The sequence below is a fragment of the Lagenorhynchus albirostris genome, chromosome 15, assembly GCF_949774975.1.
Source record: "Lagenorhynchus albirostris chromosome 15, mLagAlb1.1, whole genome shotgun sequence".
NCBI classification, from domain to species: Eukaryota; Metazoa; Chordata; class Mammalia; order Artiodactyla; family Delphinidae; genus Lagenorhynchus; species Lagenorhynchus albirostris.
This window is the reverse complement of record NC_083109.1, coordinates 47,232,537-47,260,173: the sequence shown is the minus strand read 5'-3', so window position 1 is coordinate 47,260,173 and position 27,637 is coordinate 47,232,537. Positions and strand designations below refer to the sequence as shown.

At 49.8% G+C, this 27,637-nt stretch overlaps 1 protein-coding gene across 1 annotated transcript in view; it reads left to right on the top strand.

Moving 5' to 3' along the window:
• The window catches only part of SLC24A3 (solute carrier family 24 member 3), a 455,864-nt gene that overhangs the window by 329,748 nt on the left and 98,479 nt on the right, over nucleotides 1–27,637 (top strand). The window contains exons 5-6 of the mRNA XM_060122869.1: nucleotides 986–1,070; nucleotides 1,415–1,518. Of these exons, the coding sequence (XP_059978852.1) occupies nucleotides 986–1,070; nucleotides 1,415–1,518 (189 nt within the window). The remainder of the gene's footprint in view (nucleotides 1–985; nucleotides 1,071–1,414; nucleotides 1,519–27,637) is intronic.

The following is a 27,637-nucleotide window of genomic DNA, read 5'->3' as shown; positions in this document are numbered from 1 at the left end:
CGGAGGGAGCTGGCTCTTTCCTGACAGCCAGCAGCTTCCTTTCTGCATCAGGACTGGATGCAGAAAAACTCCCCACACTACCCAGCCTCAGTGTCACGTGTCTTCTTGCAGATCACCTTTCGGATCAACAAACCGGGTAACCTGGACCGTTCATTGTGTAGCTTATCTTGGCGGGGCTCATCATCTCTTTGTACTCATTCTCACCACCTCCCATATTCCCCCTACCCCGGGATTCAAGACTGCATTGCGAATGGGGGTGGGTTTCAGGAGGGTGACCCTCCCCACTCCCAAAAGCCTCCATAGCCTCCTAGACTCAAGGCTTTAAAACTGCTTACCAGGAGCCTGATGTAGCCCAAGATCGTCAGCATAGTAATGAAAAAAACCAGAATGTTTTATGTAAAAATGTGTGTTTGAGGGTCTCTTTAAGTAGGGATATTTTGCAACACAGAGGGCACTGAGCTTTTGAAAAGGAGGTGGGGCTTCCCTGGTGGCGCAGTGGTTGGGAGTCCGCCTGCCGATGCAGGGGACACGGGTTCATGCCCCGGTCCGGGAAGATCCCACGTGCCGCGGAGCGGCTGGGCCGGTGAGCCATGGCCGCTGAGCCTGCGCGTCCGGAGCCTGTGCTCCGCAACGGGAGAGGCCACGGCATTGGGAGGCCCGTGTACCGCAAAAAAAAAAAAAAAAGGAGGTGAAGTCCCGCTTGCCTCACATGGCCCGTGCCCATCCCCCCGTTATCTGTGCAGCCCCGGGGGCACTTGACTTAGGATCCCTGGATCTTGTCAGAGCCTTTAATTGGAGGGAACATGTAGCCCCCTCCCTGATATTGCCCCAGAGAGGAGGTGTGGCCCAGAGGCGGGGTGGGCCGGAGAGGCTGAGCTGGGGAAGAAGGGGAGGCTGAGGATGGACTGAGCTTGGGACGTGGGGAGTCACAGTCACCTCCGTTCCAGGAAAATCCCGACTCACCTGTGCTTTTGCTCCTCTGCAGCGCCTGCACCTCAGCGAGGACGTGGCTGGGGCCACGTTCATGGCAGCAGGCAGTTCAGCTCCAGAGCTGTTCACATCGGTCATAGGTAGGTGCCCACCTGGGGAACGTCTCAGCCCTGCTCTCCCTGAAGGACAGGGCCTCTGGAAACGAGAACCCTGAGACCCCAAGGGGCAGAACACCAGCCTCCCACCCGCTGGGGTTGCTCTTATTATTTTATTAAAGTGATGCTTTTGCTTTGCATCAATGGGTTCCAGAACCAGTACCAATGGTTCTGTGGGACAGAGGGCCCAACAGACATTAGCAAGCTCTCTCCAACCCCCTGCTGTTTCCTGTAGATCCTGAAAACAGTCTAACGCTTACAAAAGCTCCCCTGCACCCGCCTCGGGTGCAGCCCCTCCCACAGGCAGCCGATGTTGGTCTGTGTTTCAGGCGTCTTCATCACCAAGGGTGACGTGGGAGTGGGGACCATCGTGGGCTCCGCCGTGTTCAACATCCTGTGCATCATCGGCGTCTGCGGGCTCTTCGCCGGGCAGGTAAGACTGGCGGCAGAACGTGGCATGGGGAGGGGGAGGGGCAGCGCGGAGGTGAGTCGGGGGCCTGCCTCCCTGGAGCGCACCCACGTGTGGGCCAGAGGCCTTGGGCAGGGCGACGTGGGGTCTCACACCCCAGGAGGCTGGCCCAGCCGAGACTGGAAACCCAGGCACCATGATTTGGTCTCCGTGACGATGGGTTGTGGAGTGCGCGGATCCATGTGAATAAGTAACCAGCCTGCGAATCTGAACGTGTCATGTTACTGAACTGAACTAGAATGATGTAAAAATAGTCTTAGGAATGGAAATAGAATAAATGAGAGAGAGAGGGAGAGAGAGAGAGAGAGAGAGAGAGAGAGAGAGAGAGAGAGAGAGAGAGAGGAGAGGAAACGACAGATTTTCTTTTTCTGCTAAAAACAGTTTGCACTTGTCACAGTTTGGGGCGAGTTCTCTCTTTTTTGACAACGATCAAGCATTTGACTTCTGTGTCCACTTTAGCTTACTTTGGGGGTCATGAGGGGCTTTGCGTGCCTGCCTTGTATCTACAGAGACTATTCCACTGCCAGGAGGTGTTGTGGGGCCTGTGTCCGTCTGGTGTCTGTCTTGGAAAGTCTTGGGAAGACACCCGAAGTCACCAAAGTAATGAGGCTGCAGCATTGCAGTGGGTAGCTGGGGGTCTGCGGCCACCCTGGCCAGCTCTGATGCCCTAGTTTCTTCGTAGGGAGATTATTCAGAAACACAGTCCTGAGCTCTCTGCCCAAACAGCCAGGACTCTGTATCTTCCAGGAAAAGCGAGTTCTAGTCACTAGCCCACGAGGGTCCCCAACATGCAGTACTGAGGCACCAGGTGACCCCACCAGCCTCCTGGCTGTGGAGGGAGGATGCAGGGTCCTGCTAGAAGCAGCTGATTGGTTTGCAGGGCTAAGGAAGCTCCTGCAAACCTTCTCCCACATCCTTTTCCAGACCCTTCGTCGTGTGGTCAGCTGGCCAGGGGCACCCAGCTCAACCCAACCCTCAGGCAGACTCCAGAGTCTATAATGCCGGCTGCGCCCCGGCACCACTGCCCTCCGCATCGCCTGCTTTTCACTCCTGTCTGTCTTCCTTATGCCGACTGATGTGTCGGGGTTGCCTGGTGGGTTCGATGCTTCTGGGCAGCAAGGCAGAGCGACACCTTGATCTCGTCAGGGGTCGGCTCCAGAGCCCACAGTTGGACGCTTACTTCTGAGAGGAAGCTGCTGGGCAGCTGGGTCCACATGTGATGACTGAGTTCCACCCAACTTGCAAGACTGAACATTTTCTTTCTTCATCCTTTCAGTTGGTTATCTCTTATCTTAGATTTTGTGGACCCACGATATGGCGTTTTTTTTAGATCTCCTATAAATGTGGTTAGTATCGCAAAAAATGGGTGTCCGTCTTTGCCTTCGGGGCCATCTGTACTTTCTGGTTCTCACCTGTGCGGGCCGCCCTCTCATTGCCTCCCAGAGATGAAGCCACGTTCTGCAGAGCCTGTGGCTGTCAGCACTGTCTTAATTAGCATCGTCACCATTAGCAGTATGAGTATTAGTGCTGTCACTAGTTCATTAGTCATTGGTACCTGAAGCCTGATGCAAAGTCAGACCCAAAGGGGGAGAAATAACGTAAAGAAAAGAAACAACTGGCTGGAAAGTGCCAAGTAAATACCACACAACTAATTACATAGGAGATGGGTTGAATGCATTTGTGTTTCATAAGTTACTAGCAATGAGGGTAATCACTGGCTTGGTTAGAACAGAAAAGACACATTGCTTCTTGAACTTTAGCAAGTGCTGGTATCAGTCAGTTCACCCCCCCACCACCCCGGGAAGGTCTTTGCCAAGCTCATCTCACGTGATTGTGGAGAGAAACACCAACCACCACGATGGTGTTAGGAGAAGCCCATGGGATGATTCTGGGGGCCGGCCCTCCCTTCTGACTTTCCTTGTCCTGTGTCCACTCAGAGAGCTCCAAGGCCACCCAGCTCTCTTTTTCAGACCTTTGTAGAACCTGGAAGTCTTCGCAGAGGGAGAAAAATGATGTTTTGGGAAGAACATGAGGCTGGGGATCAGGCTGGCCTGGGTTTGAATCCTGATTCTGCCATTTGCTGACTGTGGAGCCTTGGAGAAGTTACTTTACTTCTCTAAGCCTCAGTTTTCTTGTCTATAAGATGGGCACAAGGGCATCTACCTCCTAGCATCGCTGTAAGGATGAAACATAACATGTTCAGCATCAAGCAACACCTGGCCCACATGGTAAATGCTCAATAAAACTTAGACACCATGATCAGCTCTGAGAAGAATAAGGTTCCCTGGGGTCCCTGCCACTAGATTCCACCCTAGGTCCCTGCAGTAATTTGACCTAGCCGTTGACAGAACTTTTTAATGAAATAGTGGAACAGCCACAGGATGCCTGGTGAGGAGGGACAGGAAAGTCAGGGAGAAGGTCTTCTAAATGAGAATCAAGAGGAGGACGAGTTGGTAGAGCAATGAGCTCAGAGGACTGGTCCTTGCCTCTGTGTTTTCTGATCAGTGGGAGGAAAACAAAAATCTGTGAGACACAGGCACTGCCTTACCTATCGAGAAGCCTTCCCGGTGCAGAGGAACGTTAGTTACAGCGAACGATGGATATGGGGAATTGAGCTGATTAATAAATCTGGTCGTGGGTCTCACTTAGCAGTGTTATTTACATTGCTCCGCACTTTCATTTGCTGGGAGAATTACCAGTGAGTGCCCGTGGGCCTCTCTCTAATGTATCCCGGCATGAAGGGCTGCTTGTGACCAAGTCTGCTACCCATCTGAAATTAAAGTAATAAAGCCATAAGGTTTGAGTTCCTGTCTCAATTAGGGTTTTGATGAATTCGATGGAATTAAATGTCTGCTGTATTTGCAGTTTGCAAACATAACCAGTGCTTTGGTGTTCGCCTGAGGTACTTTGGGGAGTTTTACGGGACAGGAAGGAAATTGCTTCTTAGAAAGTGGCTTCTAGAGAAATGCTTGGCATCCCGCCAAGACGTTTACAGGGCTGTGGTCCTGCAAGGTTTCTTTATTTAAGAGCAAAAAATAATAACAAAGAGAGAACCCCAAGCTCTGGAGGCAACCTGCTAATGTATCTCAGGGATCGTATTGAAAGAACTTCATGCCAGTTTTGCAAAACAACGTACTTATGAATTTAAATCTACCATTCAGAGTGTATTAAGCTTTAAAAGCATAACCACAGACAGACAGTAAACAGTTTAACTGAATCCCAGATACCGGACTTTCATATTCCGGTTATTACAGGCTGTCATGAGCCCCCTTGTCAGCTCTCCTGGATCCTAGAAACGGGCCTGGTGTTCTTTGGTGAGGTCCACCTAAGTTTGGCTGGGTTTACCTTTCTTCAACTAACACCCTGTCCGTGCCGGCCCCTTTACACAAACGCAGGCAGCACCCAGAGGTGGTGCCTCTGAATGGAAACCTGCCTTGGATTGGGTTTCCCCAGAAGAGAATCTAAGCCACAAGTTCAAGTTCAAGTAGTTTAGCTAAAAGGTGATCCCAGGACAGTCCAGCCAGGAAGTTGGGGAGTGAGATAAGGAGGAAAAAGCAGCCGAGGAAAGTGTGTTCCCAGCAAGTCCCCAGTGTGGGCAACTGGTTTGACTGCTCCTGGGGGGACTGGGAGACGGTGTAGAACACGACCTCCAAGTTATCTCACCCAAGGGGGAGGGATCAGGGGTGTCTACCCACCAGCCTCCCCCATCGTTGCCTAAGGACTGCCTTTGAGGGATGTGAATTCTCCAATGTTCCAATTTTCTGGGCATAGGCAGGATGGACTTTGGGGTCCAGAGAAAACCCCTAAGCAAAGAGACGTGTGAGGCTGGCTGTTGGAAGGACCTGAAATGGCAAAGGTGGGGAGATATGAGTGAGGTCCATAAAGCATGGCTATAAACTCAAAACTCAGCCTTCAAACATAAGCCATCCGGTGGGTCTCATCTCCAGCTCCCTGGGAGAAGACAAGCCTCAGTGCCAGGCTGCCTCCCAAGAGCTCAGGGCCAGGATGGCTCGCACACAGGGAAAGCCCTTCATGTTCAAAGTAACAGCTGCCGTTCTAGGTACTTTTGCTTCCACTTGGGATGCAGTAGACCTGAGCCCCCATGGGAGCACAGAGAGAAATCTGGAGAATGTAAAAATCCTCCTTATATATGGATATCAAGGAACAGTGGAGACAAGAAAGTCTTGATGAACTGATCTCCAGAGAGAGGAGCCCATTGTACGTGAGCTCTGGTGGGTCTGGATGCAGGCGAGCGGCAGGACCCGGAACTTCACTGGGTGGAGACAGGTCAGCTGAGCCTCAGCAAGGGTGGCGAGAGGTGGGATGCCCTGGAGTCTGAAAGATGATCCAGGACAGTAATGCTTTGATCCACCCGCCCCAGGTCTGTTGAGGAAAAAAAACACGGAAGTGAAGGCAGGGCCCACGACGAACAGAAAAATCATTCCATCTGCCCCATCTCCCACCTTCTCCTGAGACCTGAAATTGAGGCACCCAAAGGGAATTGGGAATTTGGAATGCCAGACCAAACCCTGATAAGAACTGAGACTGGCCCTTCCTTAGGGCCATTGGGCTGCCATTGGGCTGAGGCGAGGTGAGCTGACATGTGAATAATCACCTCCTCCCTTTAGTCAACAGAGGAGAGAAGAGCTGGAAATTTCCAGAGGGAAGAGAACCAGTATTATTCTTCAGTTCTTACTCTTCCATACATAATTTCCAGGATGCCACAGTAAATTACAGGACCTGTGAAGAGGCAGAAACAAACTTATAACCAGGGGGAAACAGCAGCAGAAGTAAACCACAGATGATCCAGATACAAGAATTGGCAGAAAAGAATTTAAACTGTCTACCGTCTATCTTAAATAGGGAAAGGTGGGAAGAATTAGTGAGGATGGGTGATTTCAGCAGAGAAATGGAAAAAATAAGAAAAACCAGATAGATGCTATATATGTTAAAAAATAATAAGTTACTATTTATTGAGTTTCACCAAACTGCAGGTACCACACTAGATGCTTTATAAATATTTATAGAAATACACCCCCTGACTTTTAAGATAGTACTGTCCTCATTTACAGACAGGGAATTGAGTATCTGGGGGCAGAGGGCTACCATGAAGTAGTTCAGCCTGGATTTGAGCCCACATCTGCTGACTATAAAATCCATTCTCTTTCCACATGGGAAGCTTATGACTTAAAAACCTCCAGATGTTATTATTGGGTTCTTATAATTATCCCTTAGCTCATATGTGTTCCTTAGAAATGTTGAGTGTAGGAGCTCGGGACAAAGTGAAGGATAGATATGTCAGCACGATAGTGGTGACCCAAGCTGGGTGATGGAAGCACTCAGCCCAACAAGTGCTCAGGGAGAAGCTCCTCTTGTAATCAGACGGCATCGTCCTCTGCTGGGCTTACACTTCCACCAAACAGATGAGGGATTCAGGCTAAGAAACACAGTGAGAGGTCCACAGACCACCCCAGTTACCTGTACCCCTTGGTTCCTGGCTTATTGTTCCCCAGACAAAACCCAACAACAAACACATCACCTATCAAGTTCCAGTTCTGAGAAGCATCCAGTTTCCCCAAGAGACCAGGGACTGAGGACAGGCGAGGCTGAAGACCTCACCCTACTTGTTGCCAAAGCTAAAAATAGGAGCTGGAGGCCTGCCACCGCCACTAGAGGGGGGGGAAGGCACAAGGAGGAGAACGAGTGATCTGTGGAGAAAGGAAGGGGGCAGGTGCGGGTGGAGGCCTCACCTGGGAGGCAGGATGCTATAATATTTGATCCGGTGAGGAGCCGGAGAGGAGAATTTGTGGTGCAGAAGTAGACCAAGGCCAGGGTCAGGTCCAGCTGGTGCAGTCACTGGATTCTCCCACATTCCAGGAAAAGGGAGTTTCTCCCAGTGTCATCTGCAGGCCGCCTGCCTCAGGAGGACCTTGTTGAAAGCAGGATCCCCTGCCCTAGTCCAGACCAACTGAATCAGGAGAGCAGCTGTACCTGCTTGAACCCCATCTACAGGCTTAGCTCTGCTCAATTCTCAGACCAAGCTTGACCTTGGGCAAGAGGCAGCCCTCCTTGGGCAGTCGGCCCAGGCAGCATAAATGGTCCCCTCTTGATGCCCCCATCCTATGACTGGCTGTCTGCCTGAGGCCATCTCCCTCACTGTTCCCTGGTGTCTTTTCCCTGGCCGGTCCCCCACAAGGCCAGGTCCTGACAGAGCCCCACACCTGATCTTTCCCTGATTATGCTGTTGTTCCTGGCCCAGGGTTCCTTTAAGGTCACCCACAGCTCTGTGCTGCTCCGTCTCGATGGCCTCTGCATCCTCATCCCAGATCCCTGTGCTTGCTTTGACTTTGGCTCACAGTACTTGTTCCTGGTTTGTTCTACTTCCTTGAAATGATCTCTGGAGATACGATCCCACATCTAGATTAGGTAAGAGGTTTTTGGTTTCAGGTAACAAAAAATCCCCAACTCTAACTTGGCCTCTTAAATGATGGAAATTTTATTAGTGTCTGAAAAATACAGAAGAAAATGGACATCAGGCATGGTTTGATCAAGACTCCAGCACCATTTTCTGTGATTCTCTTGTCACTAACCTCCTCTGTTCCCTTCCTCATACATGTTTTCCTTCATGGTGCAAAAGGAGGGGGGGCTGTAGCAGTTTCAGGCCTCATATTTCACACTGACCAGGAAGGAGGAGAATATCTCCCCACCCTTCATCCCTCACCTGGCATCATCAAACAAAAATCTGATTGGGCCGACTCAGGCCACCTGACCATCCCTGAACCAGTCACTGTGGCACGGGAACTAGAGTTACCCAGTTGGCTTAGATCACTCAAGAACCACCCACCCATTTCCTCCTTCTCCCCAGAGGTAAGGATATGATTGGTTCCACCTCAGATATATAGCTTTTGGTCCCTGGTTATCACAGAAAGCAGGTAAATGACTACAGAACAAAGCCTGTGCAGTATCATGTGCTGCCTCACTGGCTGTGTTCCCTGGGCTGATGTAGCATAAATGATCAAACACATACAGATCCGTCACAGGTCTTTGTGTGGACATATGCTTTAATTTCTTTGGGGTACATAACTCAGGAGTGGGATTGCTGGGTCATATGGTGAGTATGTTTATAAGAAACCACCAACGGTTTTTCAAAGTGGCTGAAGCCCTTTTGTATTCCCACCAACAATATGTGTATTCCAGCTGCTCTGCGTCATGATCAGCACTTGGTATTATCAAGTTGTTTTGTTTTTTTGTGATACCCGGGCCTCTCACTGTTGTGGCCTCTCCCGCCTCGGAGCACAGGCTCCAGATGCGCAGGCCCAGCGGCCATGGCTCACGGGCCCAGCTGCTCCGCGGCATGTGGGATCCTCCCAGACAGGGGCACGAACCCACGTCCCCTGCATCGGCAGGCAGACTCTCAACCACTGCACCACCAGGGAAGCCCGAGTTGTTTTGTTTTAATTTTAGCCATTCTAGTGAGCATGCGTGGCACCTCGTTGCGGTTTTAACTTGCATTTCCCTGATGAGTCATGATGTTGAACATATTTTCATGTGCTTACTTGCCATGCATATATCTTGTTTGGCAAGAGTCTGTTCAAATCTTTGCCCATTTTTAAGGGGGGTTTTCACCTTCTCATTCTGTGGTCCAGCAGTGTCTGTACCGTGACACTCAACTACCCTTCTGAGACATTCTGTCCAATTCATTTCCACCTCCAAATCAGCAAAGACTAGGGCTGTTACAAATGCTTTAAAGTGATCGTGGCAATGTTTTGTTAGTTTTGTTGGATGCATTTGGGTTTGCAAGAGAGGTCCTCTGAAATGGCGCTCTTCAGTCGTGTGGGAGAAAATGGAGAGGTCATTCCCTTTCGTCCCGCAAAGGGTGTAGCAGTAACGAGACCTGAGATGCATCGTTCCAGAACATGAGGAGGACAGCAGGAGTCTCTGTGGCTGGGGATGAACCTTCCTTCCGTGTAATTTAAGTCTCACGTTGCTCCTCGAAAATGAGCGAAGGGGATAGAGTTTCAGGTCACCGTCTAGGTCCTTGGAAATGCTGCCCTCGGTGCTGGTGAGGGCTTTCAATGTGCAAGGAGCCCAGAACCTTACAGCTGTCCGAGCTGAGCGCCACCCCAAGAGGAAGGTCCATCTTTAGGGCACAAATGTCATTTTCTTGTCATGATCATGCCCAGACAGACGCCACACCCCCCATGCTGCCTCTGGTTACAGCCAGACCCCAGCCCCACGAGCAGCTGAACCGGGGGCTGAAGGGTGAGTGGAGCGGGGACAGAAGCCTATCTGGCTGGCAGATGCTTGTTTAATTGTTTCTGTTTAACAGGCATCCCTAGTCGTCAGTCTGGCACTACTCTCACGGCTTTATACGTATCAACCCCTTTGGTCCTCACAAGAACTCTCTGAGGAGGACAGTGTTTTTACAGAAGAGGAAACTGAGGCTCTGAGAGGCCACGTAAACTGCCAGTCGTAGAACCGTTAAGTTGGGAGGCTTTTAGGGCTGTAGGGGTCCTAAAAGCACAGCAATGGGAAGATCCCCCTCCAGACCAGCTCCGCCGGGAGATCTGGACCAGAGGTCTCATACATTAAGCTCCCTCCATACCACAGCCATCCTCCCCATTCACAGCTCAGCACCTTCCCATCCCAGTAAAACCCGCCTCGCCAAGGAAGCAGAAGGGCGTGACCCGGTGAAAAGGGGAAGGTGGGCCATCAAATGCCTCCTTCACCCCAAGGTAGCATGTGTGGCATCTGCTGAACTTCCGTTCTGGTGGGTCTGGCATCTTGGGCCCCGCAATCCACCCCTGAGCTCCCTGAAACTGCCAGGCGACCCCAGGCACCCCCAGCCTGGGCACAGAGACCAACCGCCCCAGCAAACATGCCCTCTTAACTCACAGGTAGAGCCTGCAGAACTAGGGAAGGTGAAGAATTCCAGTCAGGCCCTTCTAACTCCATCCCAGGTGGAAAGTCACTGGGAAGCTTCCAGAATGTTAGCAAGTGGTGACTGTGCATGTGCAGAGGATGAGGAAGGCTACTGCATCTCTTCCTGTAGCCCGGTGTCCCCCGGAGTCCCCATCTCCCCTCCTGTCACCCCGCCCTCACAGGGCACTGCAGGGGCCATGACAGAACAGACCACATTTCACGCTTTGGGTATGACCGGCCCCCGAGGCCTGTGGCTGTCCAGTACCTAGAATCACAAACCTGTTTTTGCATAATAATATTAACTCAAGGTGGTTTGTTTCTTCATATCATCATCTGTGAATTTAAACCTATGGTAGTAATCCATGGATTGTGTTCTGGGGGAAATGTTTATTATATTTCTTCTTTGGGCAGTAAGTCCATTCATTGATTCAACAAATGTTTTCTGAAAGCCTGCTGTGTACCAGGCACTGTTCTAGGCCCTGGTGAGACACCAGTGAAGAAAGGACAGAGTTGGAGCAGGCTGTGGGGTGTTGAATATCCAACAGGAATGATGAATGGGTGGATGGGTGGGTGGATGGGTGGATGGGTGGGTAGACGGGTAGGTGGGTGGATGGTTGGATGGATGGATGGATAGATGGATGGATGGATGGATGGATGGATGGATGGATGGATGGATGGATGGATGGATGGGTGGGTGGGTGGATGGATGGGTGGGTGGATGGATGGGTGGGTGGATGGATGGATGGATGGATGGATGGATGGATGGATGGGTGGATGGATGGATGGGTGGATGGATGGGTGGATGGATGGATGGGTGGATGGGTGGGTGGATGGATGGATGGGTGGATGGATGGGTGGGTGGATGGATGGGTGGGTGGATGGATGGATGGGTGGATGGATGGGTGGATGGATGGATGGATGGATGGATGGATGGATGGATGGATGGATGGAGAGAGGGATAGAGTCTGAGATAGTGGGATAGTGAATAGGGAGAGGGTATACATGTCCAGGGGTGGTCAGTGCTGTGAAGAAAAATAAAGCAAAGTAAGGATTACAGAGAGTGGGTGGGAAAAGAGATATTGATTTATAAAGGATTTCCAGGGAAGGTCCCTCTGCGAGCGTTGATAGTGTAATGGAGTGAGAAAATACTACTAAATTCCACTCCATAAAGAAAATGACACCAAATAAAATTAAATTATTTTTGAAAGACTCTGGTTCCAGCCACTTTTTCAAACATTTGAGTTCCTCTTTGAGCAGAAGGAACATGCCGGCCAAGCAGATAGACTGCCATTGCCCCTGGGATGCTGTAAAAGGTTGGTGGGCTAACCTCACAGGCTAGAGGGAGGAAAGAGCAGTGCCAAGGGCAGCAGGAAGAGGTGTGTGCACTGACCACCCCCAGCCTGGCGATGATGGGATGCATGAGGAGGCTGCAGAAGTGAGGGAGATAATCACGGTGCCAGGCTGTGAACTCCCTGAGAGCTCAGCCTCCCTCCACTGGTTCCCACTCTGTCCGCAGTGCCGAGAGTCTTGCCCGCACGTGGGGAGCACGCGGTCAATCTTTGATGCATTTACTAAGTGATGCGATACCCTTGATACCAGAGAAGGGGAGGGTTGTTGTTTGGATCAGAGAGAGAGTTCACGGTGCCCCACAGCTGGACACAAACACGCCCAGGAGCTATTTGACCAGTGCCTGGGGCCTCAGAAGATGTGTAGGTGCATGTCACAACTTGCCATCAGGTGCCCCAAAGACCAGGTGGTTTGAAACAGTGGATTGAAACAGAACTTGAGACACAGTCTTGAAACAGATTGATTGGTGTTCTGAGGATCTCCACTCACTGCCTATTATGTGCAGAAACAGGGCGTACAGAGTTGAGCAGGATGGGAAAGGTCCCGGCCCTCCTAGAGCTCCTAGACCAGTTGCGGGACACAGACAAAGAGTGTGGAAACCAATAAATGATCACATAATAGTATGAAGAAGAGACCTTGAAGGAAGTGCTTTGGGCAATGGGATGGGGGACCTGCAGGGGAAGGGGAGGGGCAGCTTTAGGGAGGTGGTCAGGGAAAGTGTCGCAAAGGAACCCCAAATCACGAAGGTAGCACCGTATGGAGACCTGGGAAAGAGAGTTCCAGGCGGAAGGACTAGTTGGGTGTTCAGATAGGAGCAAGCACAGTGTGTTTGAGGGTCAGAGAAAAGGCCAGCTTGGAGCTAGTGAAGAAGCGGGGAGGGGTGTGGCTGGGAGAGAGCTCTGGCAGGGACAGATCATGGTGGGGATTCGGGTGCTGTGGGAAGCTGTCAGAGGGCTCTAAGCTGTAGAGTAACATTATCTGATTTATCTTCTGGGAAAGTTCGCTCCAACTACTCCGTGGAGAAAGGAACCCAATGGTGACAAGATGGTAGTGGGGAAACCAGTGGTGAGGCGTGAGTTGAAATCTGGGCAGTAAATATAAGAAGTGGTTGCTGGATTTAGAATACTTTTGGAGGTGACACCAAGAGGATTTGCTGGTGGATTGGAAATGGGGGTGATCGAATGAAATGAATCAGGGAGGATTCTGGGATTTTTGTCCTGAGTGATATACATGGGTCCTGACTGCACAAATGAGAACAAACTGGTCATGAGAACTTTGGAGAGTTTGTTTACAGAGAATAGACAGCCCTTTATCTAACATATTCTGAAGTCTCCCATGGTGTGTCAGATCCAGAAACATGGTAGGGTCACTGAAACACACTGTGAGATTGTTTTTAATTGAAAGTTTGGTTGGCCATCGGTTACTCACTGGCCACTTGGCTGGGTGGCTTCTGTCACAAGAGCCTGGCTCAGCCTTACCGAGCAGCCCCCCAGCTCTCTCCTGTTGGTGTCATTTGTTGGGAAGGACCTCATTAGCTCCTTCCAGGATCCCAGACACAGGGATACCTGAGTTCTGGACAGCAGTGCCCGTCTCGTGCCAACCAGCCTTTGTGAATTTACAGTTGGCACCTAGGAGCTCGTAGTTGTGATTTTGCATATGGTGAAGCTGGATCAGAACAGTTGAAATCCACAGCAGGTAACCTGGTGTGTCTTGACCCATCGTAATTTCCACTGTCCCCTTCCCCCGCCCCTCCCCCTGCCCAACCTCGGTCCAGATAAAGCAGGGATATTTCATCAGATCATACTAGGCTGCGGTACCAGGGGGTTGTCCAGGCTCTCTGAGTTCCTGACGAGCCATATCCCTACCCGCGAATTCATCAGGCAATAGGGACTTGGAGAAGCAGGGGAGGTGACCAAGGAAACGTTTGTTCTTTTGGTTTGGGGGGCTTTTTTTTTTAATATAACAAAATACTTTTCTGGTCCTTTCTTTTTTATTCTGGCCAATCTCAATTTATTTATGTGAAGTAAGAATTTATTCCCTCCTCAACCTGAATCTCCAAGAGAAAGCAGCAATAGTCATTAACCTTTCCAGATAGTGTACGGACCATCCGGGGCAACAGGTGAGCTCATGTACCAAACGTCTGGCTTTTACAGGCAAAGTGAGATGGAGCAGAGGTGGGCCTGGGGCTCTCGCTCCCCTGACTCAACCACAGGGGATGCTCTTTCCATGGCAATGAGGGGAACTCTTCCTTCCTTGTAGTGGGCATACATGAGTGCCGCTCCCCGGGAGACGGGAAAGAAAACAGCCTCGTGGGCTTTATTTGTTTGTGATTATTTTTCCAAGATCAAGCTATGGCTACAGTTGTTAGAATTAAGGTGCTCAATATGGTAGCCAGCAGCTGGGAGATTCAAGGGCTAGGTCAACTGTCAGATAACATTAGACCCTTGGCTTTAATCATTTTAAGATCTTGGTCATCATACTGTAAACCTTATTTCTTACCCCTCTTTCTCTACCTTTGGTCACTGCAACGTGCAGCTTCTAAAAACAGGTGTCCCAGCATCCCATGGCATCTTCGTTTCCTCCCCACCCCTTTTTTTAAACAATATACAACTTTCTTCTGCCCCCTATCTATTTTTCTATTTACTTTTATTTTAAAGGAAAGACAGTTTTCAGATTAATAGGTAATCTTTATTGGGATCTCAGCTGAGTTGATACAAGATTATACGTATTAACTTGTTTTAATACTTATATCTACCATGGTGTAGATATTGGTTTTCTTCATTTTATAGATGAGAAAACAGAGCCCACAGAGGGAGGTGGGGAAACTTGCCCCAGACCACACATCCAGGAATAGCAGAGTTGGAGCTCAGAACCAGGCAGGCTTGTTCTAGAATTTGTGTCCTTAATCTCTATGGGACTCTGTAAACCAGCAGAGCAAAACAATGCAGAGCACCGCCCCCCCCCCAGCCCCCGTGGAAGGTCGTAGAACTTGTCTCATGATTGGAGGAAGAGGCAGTCCTAGATTGTCAGACAGCTCTTCTGTCTGGTCTAGATGTCCAGGGCATGTCCAGGACATCCTTGAAACCTTTTGTTTTAGAACCTTTTATAGCAAGTGCTGAGACGGGTGACCCGGGGGAGGGTGGGTATTTCCAAGTGAGAAACAAGATGTCTCCCTTTGGAAACTGAGACTCTTTTCCGAACGACGTTCATACCTGCCCTGATTATGGAGGGTCCTGGATGTGGTGGAGTACTAGATGGATTTTAAGGCTCTTTCTATCATCAGCTTCTAAAACCAACCCAGCCCCGTGAGCTTCCCTAGCACGAAGCAGTGGAGGGCAAGCCCTTCATTGTACCACGTTGGCTGGCATTGCCCTGAGTGATGTGTCCGGCCCACCCTGCCCTTGTTCTCCATTCTCTCTTTTTTAAGGGAATCAACTCTGTTTCAGGGACGAGGAGGAAAGATCGAGGGGACAGCTAGATGGGTTTTCACTCATGTAAGGGAGGCAAAGGTCAGGTGTGTCTCCGGTGAAGTGTTTGCTTTCCTTTTTGGCATCTCTCGCACTGCCTCTAAGGCCCCCGTGAGCCTTCCTGAGAGAAAGCCTCAGTGCCTTCCCCACAAAGCTGTGAACAGAGCGGGGACAGGAACTCTGTTGCTCTTACCCCAGCGGTGGGTCACCTTGCGCCCTCTCTGCCTCTCCCTGCCCCCGGCTCCAGCCTCCAGCCCCCGCCAGCTCCACCTCGACAGAGGCCAAGTGTGATTTAGAAGGAAAAGAGGCCTTACGAATAATCAGGTCTCTGGCCCCGGTTTGTCCGGGGCTGGGGCTAAGTGCACCTCCTACCAGTCCTGGGCTGAAATTCTGGGGGGTTTTGGTCTGTGTGTTCCTGGCCACCACGCAGCATCTGCCCACGGACTGGCCAGGCTGCTCAGCGGGAGATGAGGGTGTGCGCAGACTTTTTACTTCTCCAACTTCAGGGTCCCTGATGTCTCTGTTTCCAAAGAAAAGAACAGTGTGGAAGCGGGGTCCATAGTGGATACTTCTGAGGTCGTTTGCAGGCTTTTGGTGCTCATGTGTCCGGCAATGGAATCAATAGACTCTGTAAATAGTTCAAAATGGCTTCGTATCTGTGACCAAATCCTTTAGGGGTCGGAACACCTGTTTGCCCAGTAGGTTGGCTGTTGTCAGACCACTTAGCCGTTGTTTGAGAGGAGGAAGTCCTTGAGCCGTCAGAAGAAAGACGTCTCCTGGAGCTGGCAGTTTGGGTCCACGTTTTCCCTTCCGTTCTGTTTTCAGTTTTTCATTCATTAAATTGCTTGTTTGCTTTGGAACCGAGGGTTCTGACACGGCCTTGGAGCCATGCGTGCATACGATCGGAAAAAACTGCTGTAACTTCCTGGGGTGCCGGCTCCAGCTTCCTCGGCGCCCTGTCCACAGAGCCTGGTGCAGAGAGAAACACCCAGCCTTCGCCTCTGTCATTCCTGGGTCTGCACTGAGCCCCGTCGCTCCAGGTCTGTGTGAGGATTTCCGAGGAAGGCCTGGGACTCCAGTGACTGTTATTCTTTGAAGGACAGCAGAGGTCTTTACGAGCCCCGACAGCGCCAGCGTGGTCTAGTGATTTACTCCATCAGTGCGTATTTCCGGAGTGGTAGCTCCAGCGTTCGGGGAGGTGATGGTGGCAGCACAGGCCCCTGAGTTCTCCTGGTGACTCTAGGCTAGCGGCAGGAAGACCGATGGTGAACAAGGCCAAGGACCAAATACATCAGCAAGGTAATTTCAGACAGAAGTAGTCTGACGATTTCCTCTTGGATTTCTTCAGTGCTCACTTGGTTATTAAGTAGTGTATTGTTTAGCCTCCATGTGTTCGTATTTTTTACAGATCTTTTCCTATAATTGATATCTAGTCTCATAGCGTTGTGGTCGGAAAAGATACTAGATACAATTTCAATTTTCTTAAATTTACCGAGGCTTGATTTGTGACCCCAGATATGATCTATCCTGGAGAATGTTCCATGAGCACTTGAGAAAAATGTGTATTCTGTTGTTTTGGGATGGAATGTCCTATAAATATCAATTAAGTACATCGTGTTTAATGTATCATTTAAAGCTTGTGTTTCCTTATTTATTTTCATTTTGGATGATCTGTCCATAGGTGAAAGTGGGGTGTTAAAGTCCCCTACGGTTATTGTGTTACTGTCGATTTCCCCTTTTATGGCTGTTAGCATTCGCCTTATGTATTGAGGTGCTCCTATGTTGGGTGCATAAATATTTACAATTGTTATATCTTCTTCTTGGAATGATCCCTTGATCATTATGTAGTGTCCTTCTTTGTCTCTTCTAATAGTCTTTATTTTAAAGTCTATTTTGTCTGATATGAGAATTGCTACTCCAGCTTTCTTTTGATTTCCAGTTGCATGGAATATCTTTTTCCATCCCCTCACTTTCAGTCTGTATGTGTCCCTAGGTCTGAAGTGGGAAGCAGCCGCATAGCACAGGGAGATCAGCTCGGTGTTTTGTGACCACCTAGAGGGGTGGGATAGGGAGGGTGGGAGGGAGGGAGACACAAGAGGGAAGAGATATGGGAACATATGTATATGTATAACTGATTCACTTTGTTATAAAGCAGAAACTAACACACCATTGTAAAGCAGTTATACTCCAATAAAGATGTTAGGGCTTCCCTGGTGGCGCAGTGGTTGAGAGTCCGCCTGCCGATGCAGGGGACACGGGTTCGTGCCCCGATCCGGGAAGATCCCACATGCCGCAGAGCGGCTGGGCCCGTGAGCCATGGCCGCTGAGCCTGCGCGTCCGGAGCCTGTGCTGTGCAACGGGAGAGGCCACAACAGTGAGAGGCCCGCGTACTGCAAAAAAAAAAAAAAAAAAGAAGTAGTCTGACGATAGTAAAATAGGGTAACGTTAGTGACCAGCAGGGAGCGAGGGGGCTGCAGTGGAGCCACGGCAAATGGTACAAGGCCACGCTGGGGCTGAGACCTGACTGGTATGAGGGAGGAGCCACGTGACAATCTAGAACGTTCCAGGCAGGTGAGGGGAGCAGAGAGAAAGCCAGTGCTGCTGAAGAGCAGGGGCCAGGGGAAAGGAAGACCTGGGGGCCAGGCGGGCCTGGCGTGGGCTCCTGAGACCTGGTGAAGGGTTTGCTTGCGATCAGGACCATGTTCTAGGGAAATAATTAGGGGCACTTTCCCTGGGGAGACGTCACAGATGGTGGAAAGGAATCGGAAATTTGGGTGTTACCCGAGATCTCTCCAGGTGTTAGATGCCATGTGCGGACCTTGCTAACATCACCCAGGTGTGGGTCTCCACCACAGCCGTGGATGCCGGGGGCAGTGGAGGAGGGTTGGCTCCAAATCCCCAGTTGCTGGCCCTGAGGAATTGCTCCCCACGACGTTCCTCTCCCTGCCATCCCTTGCGAGCTCCATGACTTCCATTCAGTGCCCCTCCCACCCCATCAGCCTCTGTTCCATTCTTGAATGATGAATACATTAACCTTGGCCGTCTTCTCCTCACTGTCTTATTACCAATCTTACCTGTTTTTCCTTCAAATTCTCAGCATTACCATCTTCCTGGTGAGCATCTTGATCAGCTGGTCCCTGGCTCTAGTGATTGCCTCCCCAACTCGGGGGCCCGTTCTCCTCTACTCCCTTGCCCGCATCAGAACACTTGGTCTGAACAAGGTTTATGGTATTTCCAGGTCCAAGAGTTAAATCAGGAAGTCCAGTTTGGGTGTGGAAATATTGGAATTTGGTTGGGCCATAAGGAGGTTTATTACGAACAGCAGGTTGGAATATTTGTCCACGTGGGAGGGGGGGCACTTTGTTGGTCCACCTTCCACGGTTAAGTAGCCATCTCTTCTGAGTTGTAATTTGTCAGATTTCTGTTAAAGCTGTGCTTCCTCTACTCCCCAGACTCTGTCCATGGTGCCTAAGCTGAGTGTCCCCCAGACTAGAGTTGCCCCAAATCCTAGTGCAAGGGGGCAGGCTTTATTGAGAGCAAGGCTCTGCTCATGCATTTCCGTATTTATTCCTTGTAATAACATCAGGGTAAATTTAGTCCAGTTTGGAAAATGAAGACATTTGACAAAGGTGGTAGGCAGTCCACAAGATGGTGTTCCATTGACCCCAGGCTCCTGGTGTTCAGGCCTTTTGGTTCCCTTCCCACATCGAACAGGGATCATCCATGTAGCCAGTAGTATATTGTGGAAAAGGCAGTGTGTGTCATCTGAGCTTGGCCATAAAACTATAGCACTAGAGCTTCTGCATCCCTTTCTCTCTTGGGCCGCTTGCCATGTTGTGAGGACACTCAGGCAAGCCTGTGGAGAGGTCTACCTGGAGAGAAACTGAGCCTCCTGCCAACAGCACAAACTTACCTGCCGTGAGACTGAGCCACCGTAGAAACAGCTCTTCCAGTTTCTGTACGTCATCGGATGACTGTGGCCCCAGCCTAGTGAGACCATGAGCCAGAACAACCCCACTTCCAAATTCCAAACCCTCAGAAACTCTGTGAGATAATGTTTATTGTGTTAAGTTGCTAAATTGCGGGGTAATTTGTTACGCAGCAGTGGGTAACTAATACAGTAAAAGTTACCCCCATTTGACAAATGACAAAGCAGACATCAGGGATTTCCAGCAAATGACAGAGCAGGGAATCATGCCCACATCCATTTCACGGACAAATCCATGCTCTTACCTCCCTGCATAGCTGCCTGTGGCATCAGACTTTTGACAGGCAAGCAGTATCAGGAAAAAGCAACAGACCTCATTGACTTCATGTCGTCCTGAAGTAGTCCTAGATTTTGGGAACGCTGAGATAGCATGGAATGAGCAAGGGGATGATGTCACAATTTGTGTGAAGTGTTTGATGGGTCAGATTTAATTAAAGCTCCGTACTCACCCAGTTCAGCCACAGCTGGTTGATGTTTAAAGACTTTTTCACTGTGTTTATTTCTATTTCTTTCTCTTACAATTTTTAAAAATCACTTTAGTCCACAGTTTAAATAGTCTGTTTCCAATTAGGACTTCTACTAAGTTTTCTCCACAAATGAGGTCTTTGCTTTCTTTTCTTTTCTCTTCCCCTTCCTTCCTTCTTTCCTGCCTTCCCTCCCCCCACCCATTCTCCCTTCCTCCCTTCCTTCCTTCCTCCCTCCCTCCCTCCCTCCCTCCCTCCCTTCTTTCCTTCCTTCCTTTCTTTCTTTCTATAAAACGTAGCCTTGCTGCTAGAATTTCATAGCAATGTATGAGTTTCGGAAGCTGTCGTCATCTGATTCTTAGGATTTGCAGCAATTTATATTCACTGCCGTTAAGAGATGAAGGTTCAACCCCACAGCCCGCCGTTCACATTATTGTCAGATTTGCTCATCCAGAGCCGTCATACGTGCCGTGTTCTTTGGGGGAGACGTTCCTTACAGCATGGGCTTTCTGATACCTACCTGCAGAGTCTCTGTTTAGTGACTGATTTTTCCACATCTTCCTGGCAAGTTACAACCACCAAATTGTTAAAGCTTCAGTTTTCCCCACAAATCAGTCTGTTGAACTTGCCAAACCAAAATAAAACAGTACAACTTAAGAGCTTTGAAAGGAAAACAGAAATTCTACCTATTGGGCTGCTTTTGTTCCAGCTCCTCCATTCGATGATGGCTGGAAGCAGCAGCTAGAGATTCCATACAACTCAGAGGAGGAGACTGCCCCTCCCTGGTCCTCCTGGTTCTGACCAGCTGTGCCCACTTTCTGAAGCCAGTTCTGACACCCAGCTCGCACCCCTAGGCTGGGAATAGTCGTTTCTAAAGCCTGGAATCCCCTTTGGGTGAGGCCTCATGACGCCCCTTACCCAGACTTGCTGTTTGGCCCTGGTCAGCAACTCAGCAAAGGAAAGTCGTCCGAACTAGGCAGCCTCACACTTCGATGTCCTGAGATAAAGCAGGCCTGTGGCATCATGCCCGGAGCCCTGTGCTAACAGACTTCTCAACTGAACATGGTTCTGGGGTGCAGGGGAGAACGACTGCCCGCTTGGGTTCCCCGTGAATGAGCTGCTCACTGGGGTGTGTGTGTGGACTTGTCTTGTTTTAGGTACTGCTTGCTGAGGCCTTAGAGCTCCCAACGTGGGGTAGGGCGACTTATATCATTTAACTGAGCTTCTTACAGCAGGGATGATTCTGGCAGAGTTTGGTTCAGTGTCCATAGAAGTAAGGGCAATTGGTATTGATTTTATTTTTTATTCCATAGCTCAGAGTATTTAAAAATTATTTGGTGCTGAAATGCAGAAACACCCATTTAACTGTAGGGGATTTCAAGCTCCAGGAAAGCTCCAGGACCTCTCACTAAATTTGAATGTGAACGACTGCTTGGCAAATGGTATTCATCAGACTCTGATGAGTGAATTTTTAGAGCCCAAGGAAGGGTGCTAACTACCCTCCTCTCTGTCCATAAACGTAAATAGAGGGCATGTGCGCACCCCTCACATGTGGGAGGGAGATCAGAGGAGCACCGAGCATGTAGGACTGAGGCTGTAGAGAGAAGAAAGCCCGGGAGGGTCATGAACCACAGAAGAACGACCAGGGGGACGGGTGGACCGATGCTCAGTGGGGCAGGGGGTGGTTGTGTGGCCCATGCACATGGCTAGTTACTATCCCACTGTGAATGGAACCGCGCGGCCGTGCTTCGAGCCCAGCCCCCTTTGGCCATTCCGTTGTGTGTGGCCAAGCTGGGCTTTATACGTGGTCCACCTGTTGGTCCTGCCCCTCTGCTGCCCCTCCGGGCCCTTCCTGAATTTACAGAGATGCATACGCACGAAGGAGAGAGGGACATGCTGCCTGGGTCCAGACAGTTATCTTCAAGGAAGCCACCAGAAAGAGGAGTCAACTCGGAGATATTCTTGCAGAACCTATGACCTGTGACATGCCTGTTCTCCTGCCCCGACCCCCTTCAAGCTCCTCAAACATCTCCTCCTGGACACAAATCCAGTGAGCTCTTCCCACCGGGCATCCTCTTCACCTGCTCTGCTCTGCAAAATGCTTTCTTCCTCCTGAATCCTCACTTCTCTCACCCCAGTGGGCACATCCCTCCCCCACAGAGCTGCCCTTAGTCCCATCCCCCTCATATGGGACAGACCCATCTGGTCTCGGGACCTCAGCTTCCTCTGCTGGGCACCGCACTCTCCGTCCCTGGCCTTGACTTTTCTCGCAACCTCAGGACTTAGTTTGCAAATGGGCTGCCAGACCTTTCTAACCTGGGTCCTCTGGGACAGCCTCCAAATCAAGGTCTAAACCTTGGACTAGACTCTACCCATTGACTATTAGTATTAGTCTGGGTTCTCCAGAGAATAGATGTATATATATAAACAGATAAACCATATACACTATATATGCAAATATATATATGTAAATGACTTACCATAAGGAATCAGCTCACACTATTACGGAGGCTGAGAAGTCCAAGAGCTGCAGGGTGAGTCAGCAAGCTGGAGGCCCCAGGAGAGCTGATGGGTAGGGCACTCAGGTCCAAAGGCCTGAGAACCCTCAGAGCTATCGATGGAAGTTCCAATCCGAGTCCAAGTCTGAAGGCAGGAGACCAACGTCCTAGCCCGAAGACAGGCAGAGAGAAAGAATTCTTTCTTCCTCAGCCTTTTATTCTCTTCAGGCCCAGGCACCCACCCACACTGGGGAGTCTCATCTGGAAACACCCTCACGTTCATGCCCCGAAATAATGTTTAACCAACTAACTGGGTACTTGTGACCCAGTCAAGCTATGTGTAAAGTCAGCCGTGACACCCTCCCACCCGAGTTCTTCAGGTGCATTGCGTGCATCCCTTGGTTTCTGTCACTCACAATTTAAGCCTCAACCTCATGGCAGACTCTCCACGTCCAGCCCATTGTCAAATCTGATCGATTCTTCCATCACAGCATTTCTTGTATCTGTCCTTTCCTTTCCAAGTCCACTGACACCGTCCAACGCAGACCTTCACTCTTGGGCACCTGAACTACCAGAGGCCCCTCACCCCGTCTTTCTACTCTTTTTCCTCTCTTCCTCAAATCCATTTTCCCATTGATTAAACTTCGTGAACCTCCCCTTGACCTCGTCTCTTGCCTGCAAGGCCCACCTTGCTTGGTCATTTCCCGTTTCTGGCTGGCTTTAACCCATCCACACTTAGAACAGAACTGAACCACTGCTTATTGTGCCTCAGAGTCTTACCTCATTCAAGTGCCTCCTCGTGTGCTGTTCCTCCTGGCTGGAATGCCCTTCCTCATCTCTGTTCATGCCACACCATCCCCCAGTTTTGAAACTGCATGTCGTTTTTGTTCTACAAGTATATATTCGATGTCACCTCCTGCAAGAAGCCTTCCCTGATTTCACCAGGTGGACATAATCTTTTCTTCTTCAAACTCCCATAGCAGTCTTTCCAGTTTTATTTTGTTCTTCATGTCTGCCAATGATCATCTCTAACAGACTCCTAAACCTGTCTGTCCAAACTGATCCTTCTGGTATATGCTTCTTCGGTGATGGTGATACAGGGGTGAGAGTGTCGAGAAATACATCAACATGTGAATATTAATTAGCACTATGAAATGTAAATACGTGTCAAGACAACAAACAATGTGAAGTTATAGGTTGGTAAATGATTACCAAATGAATGGTACAGTTTTCAAGGTCCCAACACATTTCTCTACAGCAGGAGTTCAAGACGGTCCTTCGGTGTCTGTGTCCCATCAGCACACGCCGTTCTATGAAGAAGCATAACTCAGTGACTTTTTTTGCAAATTAGCAACACTTGCTGCATGTTTCAGGTGTACTTTTGTTGTCTCTGTAAAATCACCATGTCACAATAAGGCTTCAAGAAAGAAGAACGATGATGTGCTTCTTTTAAGTGCCAGAAAGAGGGTATCATGTATGGTGGAGCCAGGGGTCCTCGTTGATCTGCATCCGGTATTCATTATCCAAGCCCCTGCTGTTAGCAGTTTGCACAGGGAGGCAAAGTTCCCAAAGCACCAATATTCACTAATGAGCAGAGCACTTGAAAAAACTGGCTTCCCCCACATACAACTTTCTCTACTTAACAATAGCATCTTTTCCCACCCATTACCTCAGCCCCTGTGTCCCGTTTATGGGTATTTGTTGAACGTTCTAACATCCCATAAAAATGCAGATTTCATGAAGCTCATGTGTTGGAGAGTTGTTCATACCCCAGTCACAAAGACGTTAATACTCGAGGATCTCACGGTTGCAGAAGCAAATGAGACAAGGATGATGACACAGGCCCCATAATCCTTCCAAAATAAATCATTCAAATATTAAAGGATTAGGACAGAGACTTGGAAAACTCGATGAAACTCTTGAATATTTTCCCCCAGACTCTCTCTATGACTAAGGGAAAATAAAGCATGGGGGGGTGGCGTTGTAATCCCATGTCCTTCCGCCATTTTATGGGGAAATTACACCAAGGGACAAGCAATGCTTGATTCCAATTCCGTTCATTATAGCAAGCAGGGCGTGATTGCTCTTAGAACATACATTTTTAGGGAAACATTAGGTCCATAGGTTTTATTTGTCAAGATAAAAAAAAAAAAAGAACTTTTGGGCTTCCCTGGTGGCGCAGTGGTTGAGAGTCTGCCTGCCAATGCAGGGGACGCAGGTTCGTGCCCCGGTCCGGGAGGATCCCACATGCCGCGGAGCGGCTGGGCCCGTGAGCCATGGCCGCTGAGCCTGCGCGTCCGGAGCCTGTGCTCCACAACAGGAGAGACCACAACAGTGAGAGGCCCCCGTACCGCAAAAAAATAAAAAAAGAACTTTTTTTACTTATGCAACTTCCTCTTGTTTCAAGTAGTTTACGTGTAGGCATATTTTTCCTTTGCTAGCTTTCCGCATGTTTATTATCTTTAAATAATGGGAGAGGTTTCTTGCTCTGAAAAAGAACTTTGAGATCCAGAAGTGTTCAGTGTGGGTGTCTATGTATTCTCGGGAGTTGGTGGAAGTGATAGCAGTAATGAACTTCGCAGTGTTTGCCATCAGTTGAGGGAGCATTTGTTCATCTTGGTCATAACCACTCACCACATCAATATGCCAGTGTTGGACTGCATACTGGGAACCTGGGTAGAAAACTGGGTACTGCATACTGGGTAGAAAACTGCTTATTTGTTCTCCTTGTGGACTCGCTACCGTCCGTTGCTCCCGTTCCAATGAAATAAGGCTCTTCCCGAAAGTTGGTGCTTTTTTCTTATTCTTTCTTTGCTTTTTCTTCTCTCCTCCTCCACTTCCTTTTTCTCCCTTTCTGTTTTTTTCTTTTTGGTTTTTGTATTATTTCACTTACACAGGGATACCTTGGGACCTTTCAGCGACACTTTCTCTTCTTCAAGATGTAGAACATTCATGCTGAGAGACCTTACCTCTAGCCCACTTCACTCAGTTGACAGATGAGGAAACTTGGGCTGGAGTCAGGAGGGTAGAGCTGGGTGGGGCCCCGCCCACTTGTTCACACATGCACCTCCCCACCCGACTCATCCACAGCTCAAAGCCCCGTACATCCCCCAGGCAGCTGCCTATCCTCCTCCTGGTAAGGATGGCCAAGAAGAGGAATGACACAGACCTAGGGGACACCGGATATTGAAGACTTCCCCCCAAATCCACTTTTATATTCCCCAGAAGTAGATCCTCAGACAAAGATTCTAGAGCAAGTAATTCGTTTGGGACCGGATCCCAGGACACTCGGGTAGGACGGTGGGAAAGAGAGACCACGGAGAGAAAGAAGGCACCCACACAATTCCCTGGTGGCGCAGTGGTTAAGAATCCACCTGCCAATGCAGGGGACACTGGTTCGAGCCCTGGTCCAGGAAGATCATACATGCCGCGGAGCAACTAAGCCCGTGCACCACAACTACTGAGCCTGCACTCTAGAGCCTGTGAGCCACAACTACTGAAGCCCGCGCACCTAGAGCCCCTGCTCCGCGACAAGAGAAGCCACCGCAATGAGAAGCCCGTGCACTGCAACAAAGAATAGACCCCGCTCGCCACAACTAGAGAAAGCCCGCACACAGCAACAAAGACCCAATGCAGCCAAAAATAAATAAATTAACTAATTAATTTTTTTAAATAACATTAAAAAAAAAAGAAGGCACCCAAGGGTGTGCTATCAAGCAGGTGACTGCTCTGGACACTGGAGACTCAGTCCCACAGGGGACCCCTGGGAGGGCATGGGGGTATGTGCACATCAATTCCCGTTAGTCCTGGTGGAGGGCTGCCCTCCCGGGGCGGTGGGGGGGGACTCCCCAGCACTTCAGCCTGCTCTAGGTGAGGGCAGAGCAGGCTCTGGCAGCTGGCGAACCTTCAGGCAAAGTCACAGGTGCTGGAAGTTGGGAGGCCAGCCTATGTGCGTGGAAGTGATTGGCGCAAGAACCAGCCGTGATCTCCACGCACCACATCCCAGAAGCTCACCGCAGAGGGGCAGAGTCCACTGCTACTCTCATGGAAAGATACTGGTTTTACAGGTGCTCAGTTTCTTTTTCAAGAAGGATGGGAGGAAGGGGAACCAGAATGTATGATAGACCTAATCTAAGTGACTCCCGCCCGGAAGGAATCCTTTGGGGCAGATCTCATCAACACACAAAATGCTGCTAATTCCATAAGTTTGTGGACTAAGTTTAGGATAAAAGATGCATCTTTTTATGCATCCAGCCCGTCTCCACTGCAAGATTCTACACTTCTCTGCCTGTTTGTCAGTCTTGAAAGTGAAGGTTAAATCCATCGCTGATGTGGTTCCTGGGACAGAGAGAGGAGAGGCAGTGGCTGTAACTGTTCGAGAGACATCAGTCATCCATCTGATACCTTAACTAGGATTCCTGATTCCTCAATCAGGACTCTCTGAGCAGAAGAGCCTCCATAAGCGATTGATGTCCTTTTCATCCATAAAGCGGCTGGAGGAATGGATAGACTTGGGGAAATACATCTGACTGCTGCTGAGCCTTTGGTCAAGGCCAGACCCTCTTCGAAGTCTTTTTGATGTTCAGGAATTGGGGTCGTTTCTTCCTTTTCAATGGCCCTCCACAAATCAGAACTTCTTCCAAAATGAAAACATAAGAGTCTAGAATCTTCGGGTTCAAAGGGGACATCAGGGAGTTTTCAGGCCTCATTTTCTCCCAGGAGAGTAGCCCTCGAGTGGGCTCCTGATGGCACCCGAATCAGGCCTGTGCCCCTCGCTTCCCCGTACCTGCTCTCACCAAAGTCACAGTGACCTCCAAGTACCTGAATCTAAGCTGGCTCTCGGCCCTCTTCTTACCTGATGTAACTGCGGCACTTAGCACAGTCCTTCGCTCCTGGAAGCACTTTCTTCCCTTGGCTTCTGGGCTGCACACGTCCTGGCTCTCCCCCATCTCCTCGCTGCCCCTTCTCAGCCTCCTTGCTTGCTTTGTCCTCACCCTCACCCTCCCCCAACCCTCACTGGACTGAAAACCAGAGTGTCTGCCGTCTGACCATTTCTCTTTTCTCTCCACAGTCGTGTCCAGGCTGTGGCTTTAAATACCACCCCATGCTGATGACTCCAGACCCCTGTCCCCAGTCAGCTACGGGACATCTCAGACATGTCCAAGCCTGGGCTCTGGACTCTTTCTGCAAATCTGCTCCCCTGACAGGCTCGTCAGTAAAGGATGTCTCCACCTTTTTAGGGGCTGAGTCATCCTTAGTTGACTCCATACCCCATATCCTGTGTCCAGATGGTCACGAAACGCTATTGGATCTACCTTTAAAATACAGCCAGGATCCAACCACTTCTCACCACCTCCACAGCGGCTACCCTGGCCGAGTCACCATCGTCCCTCCTCG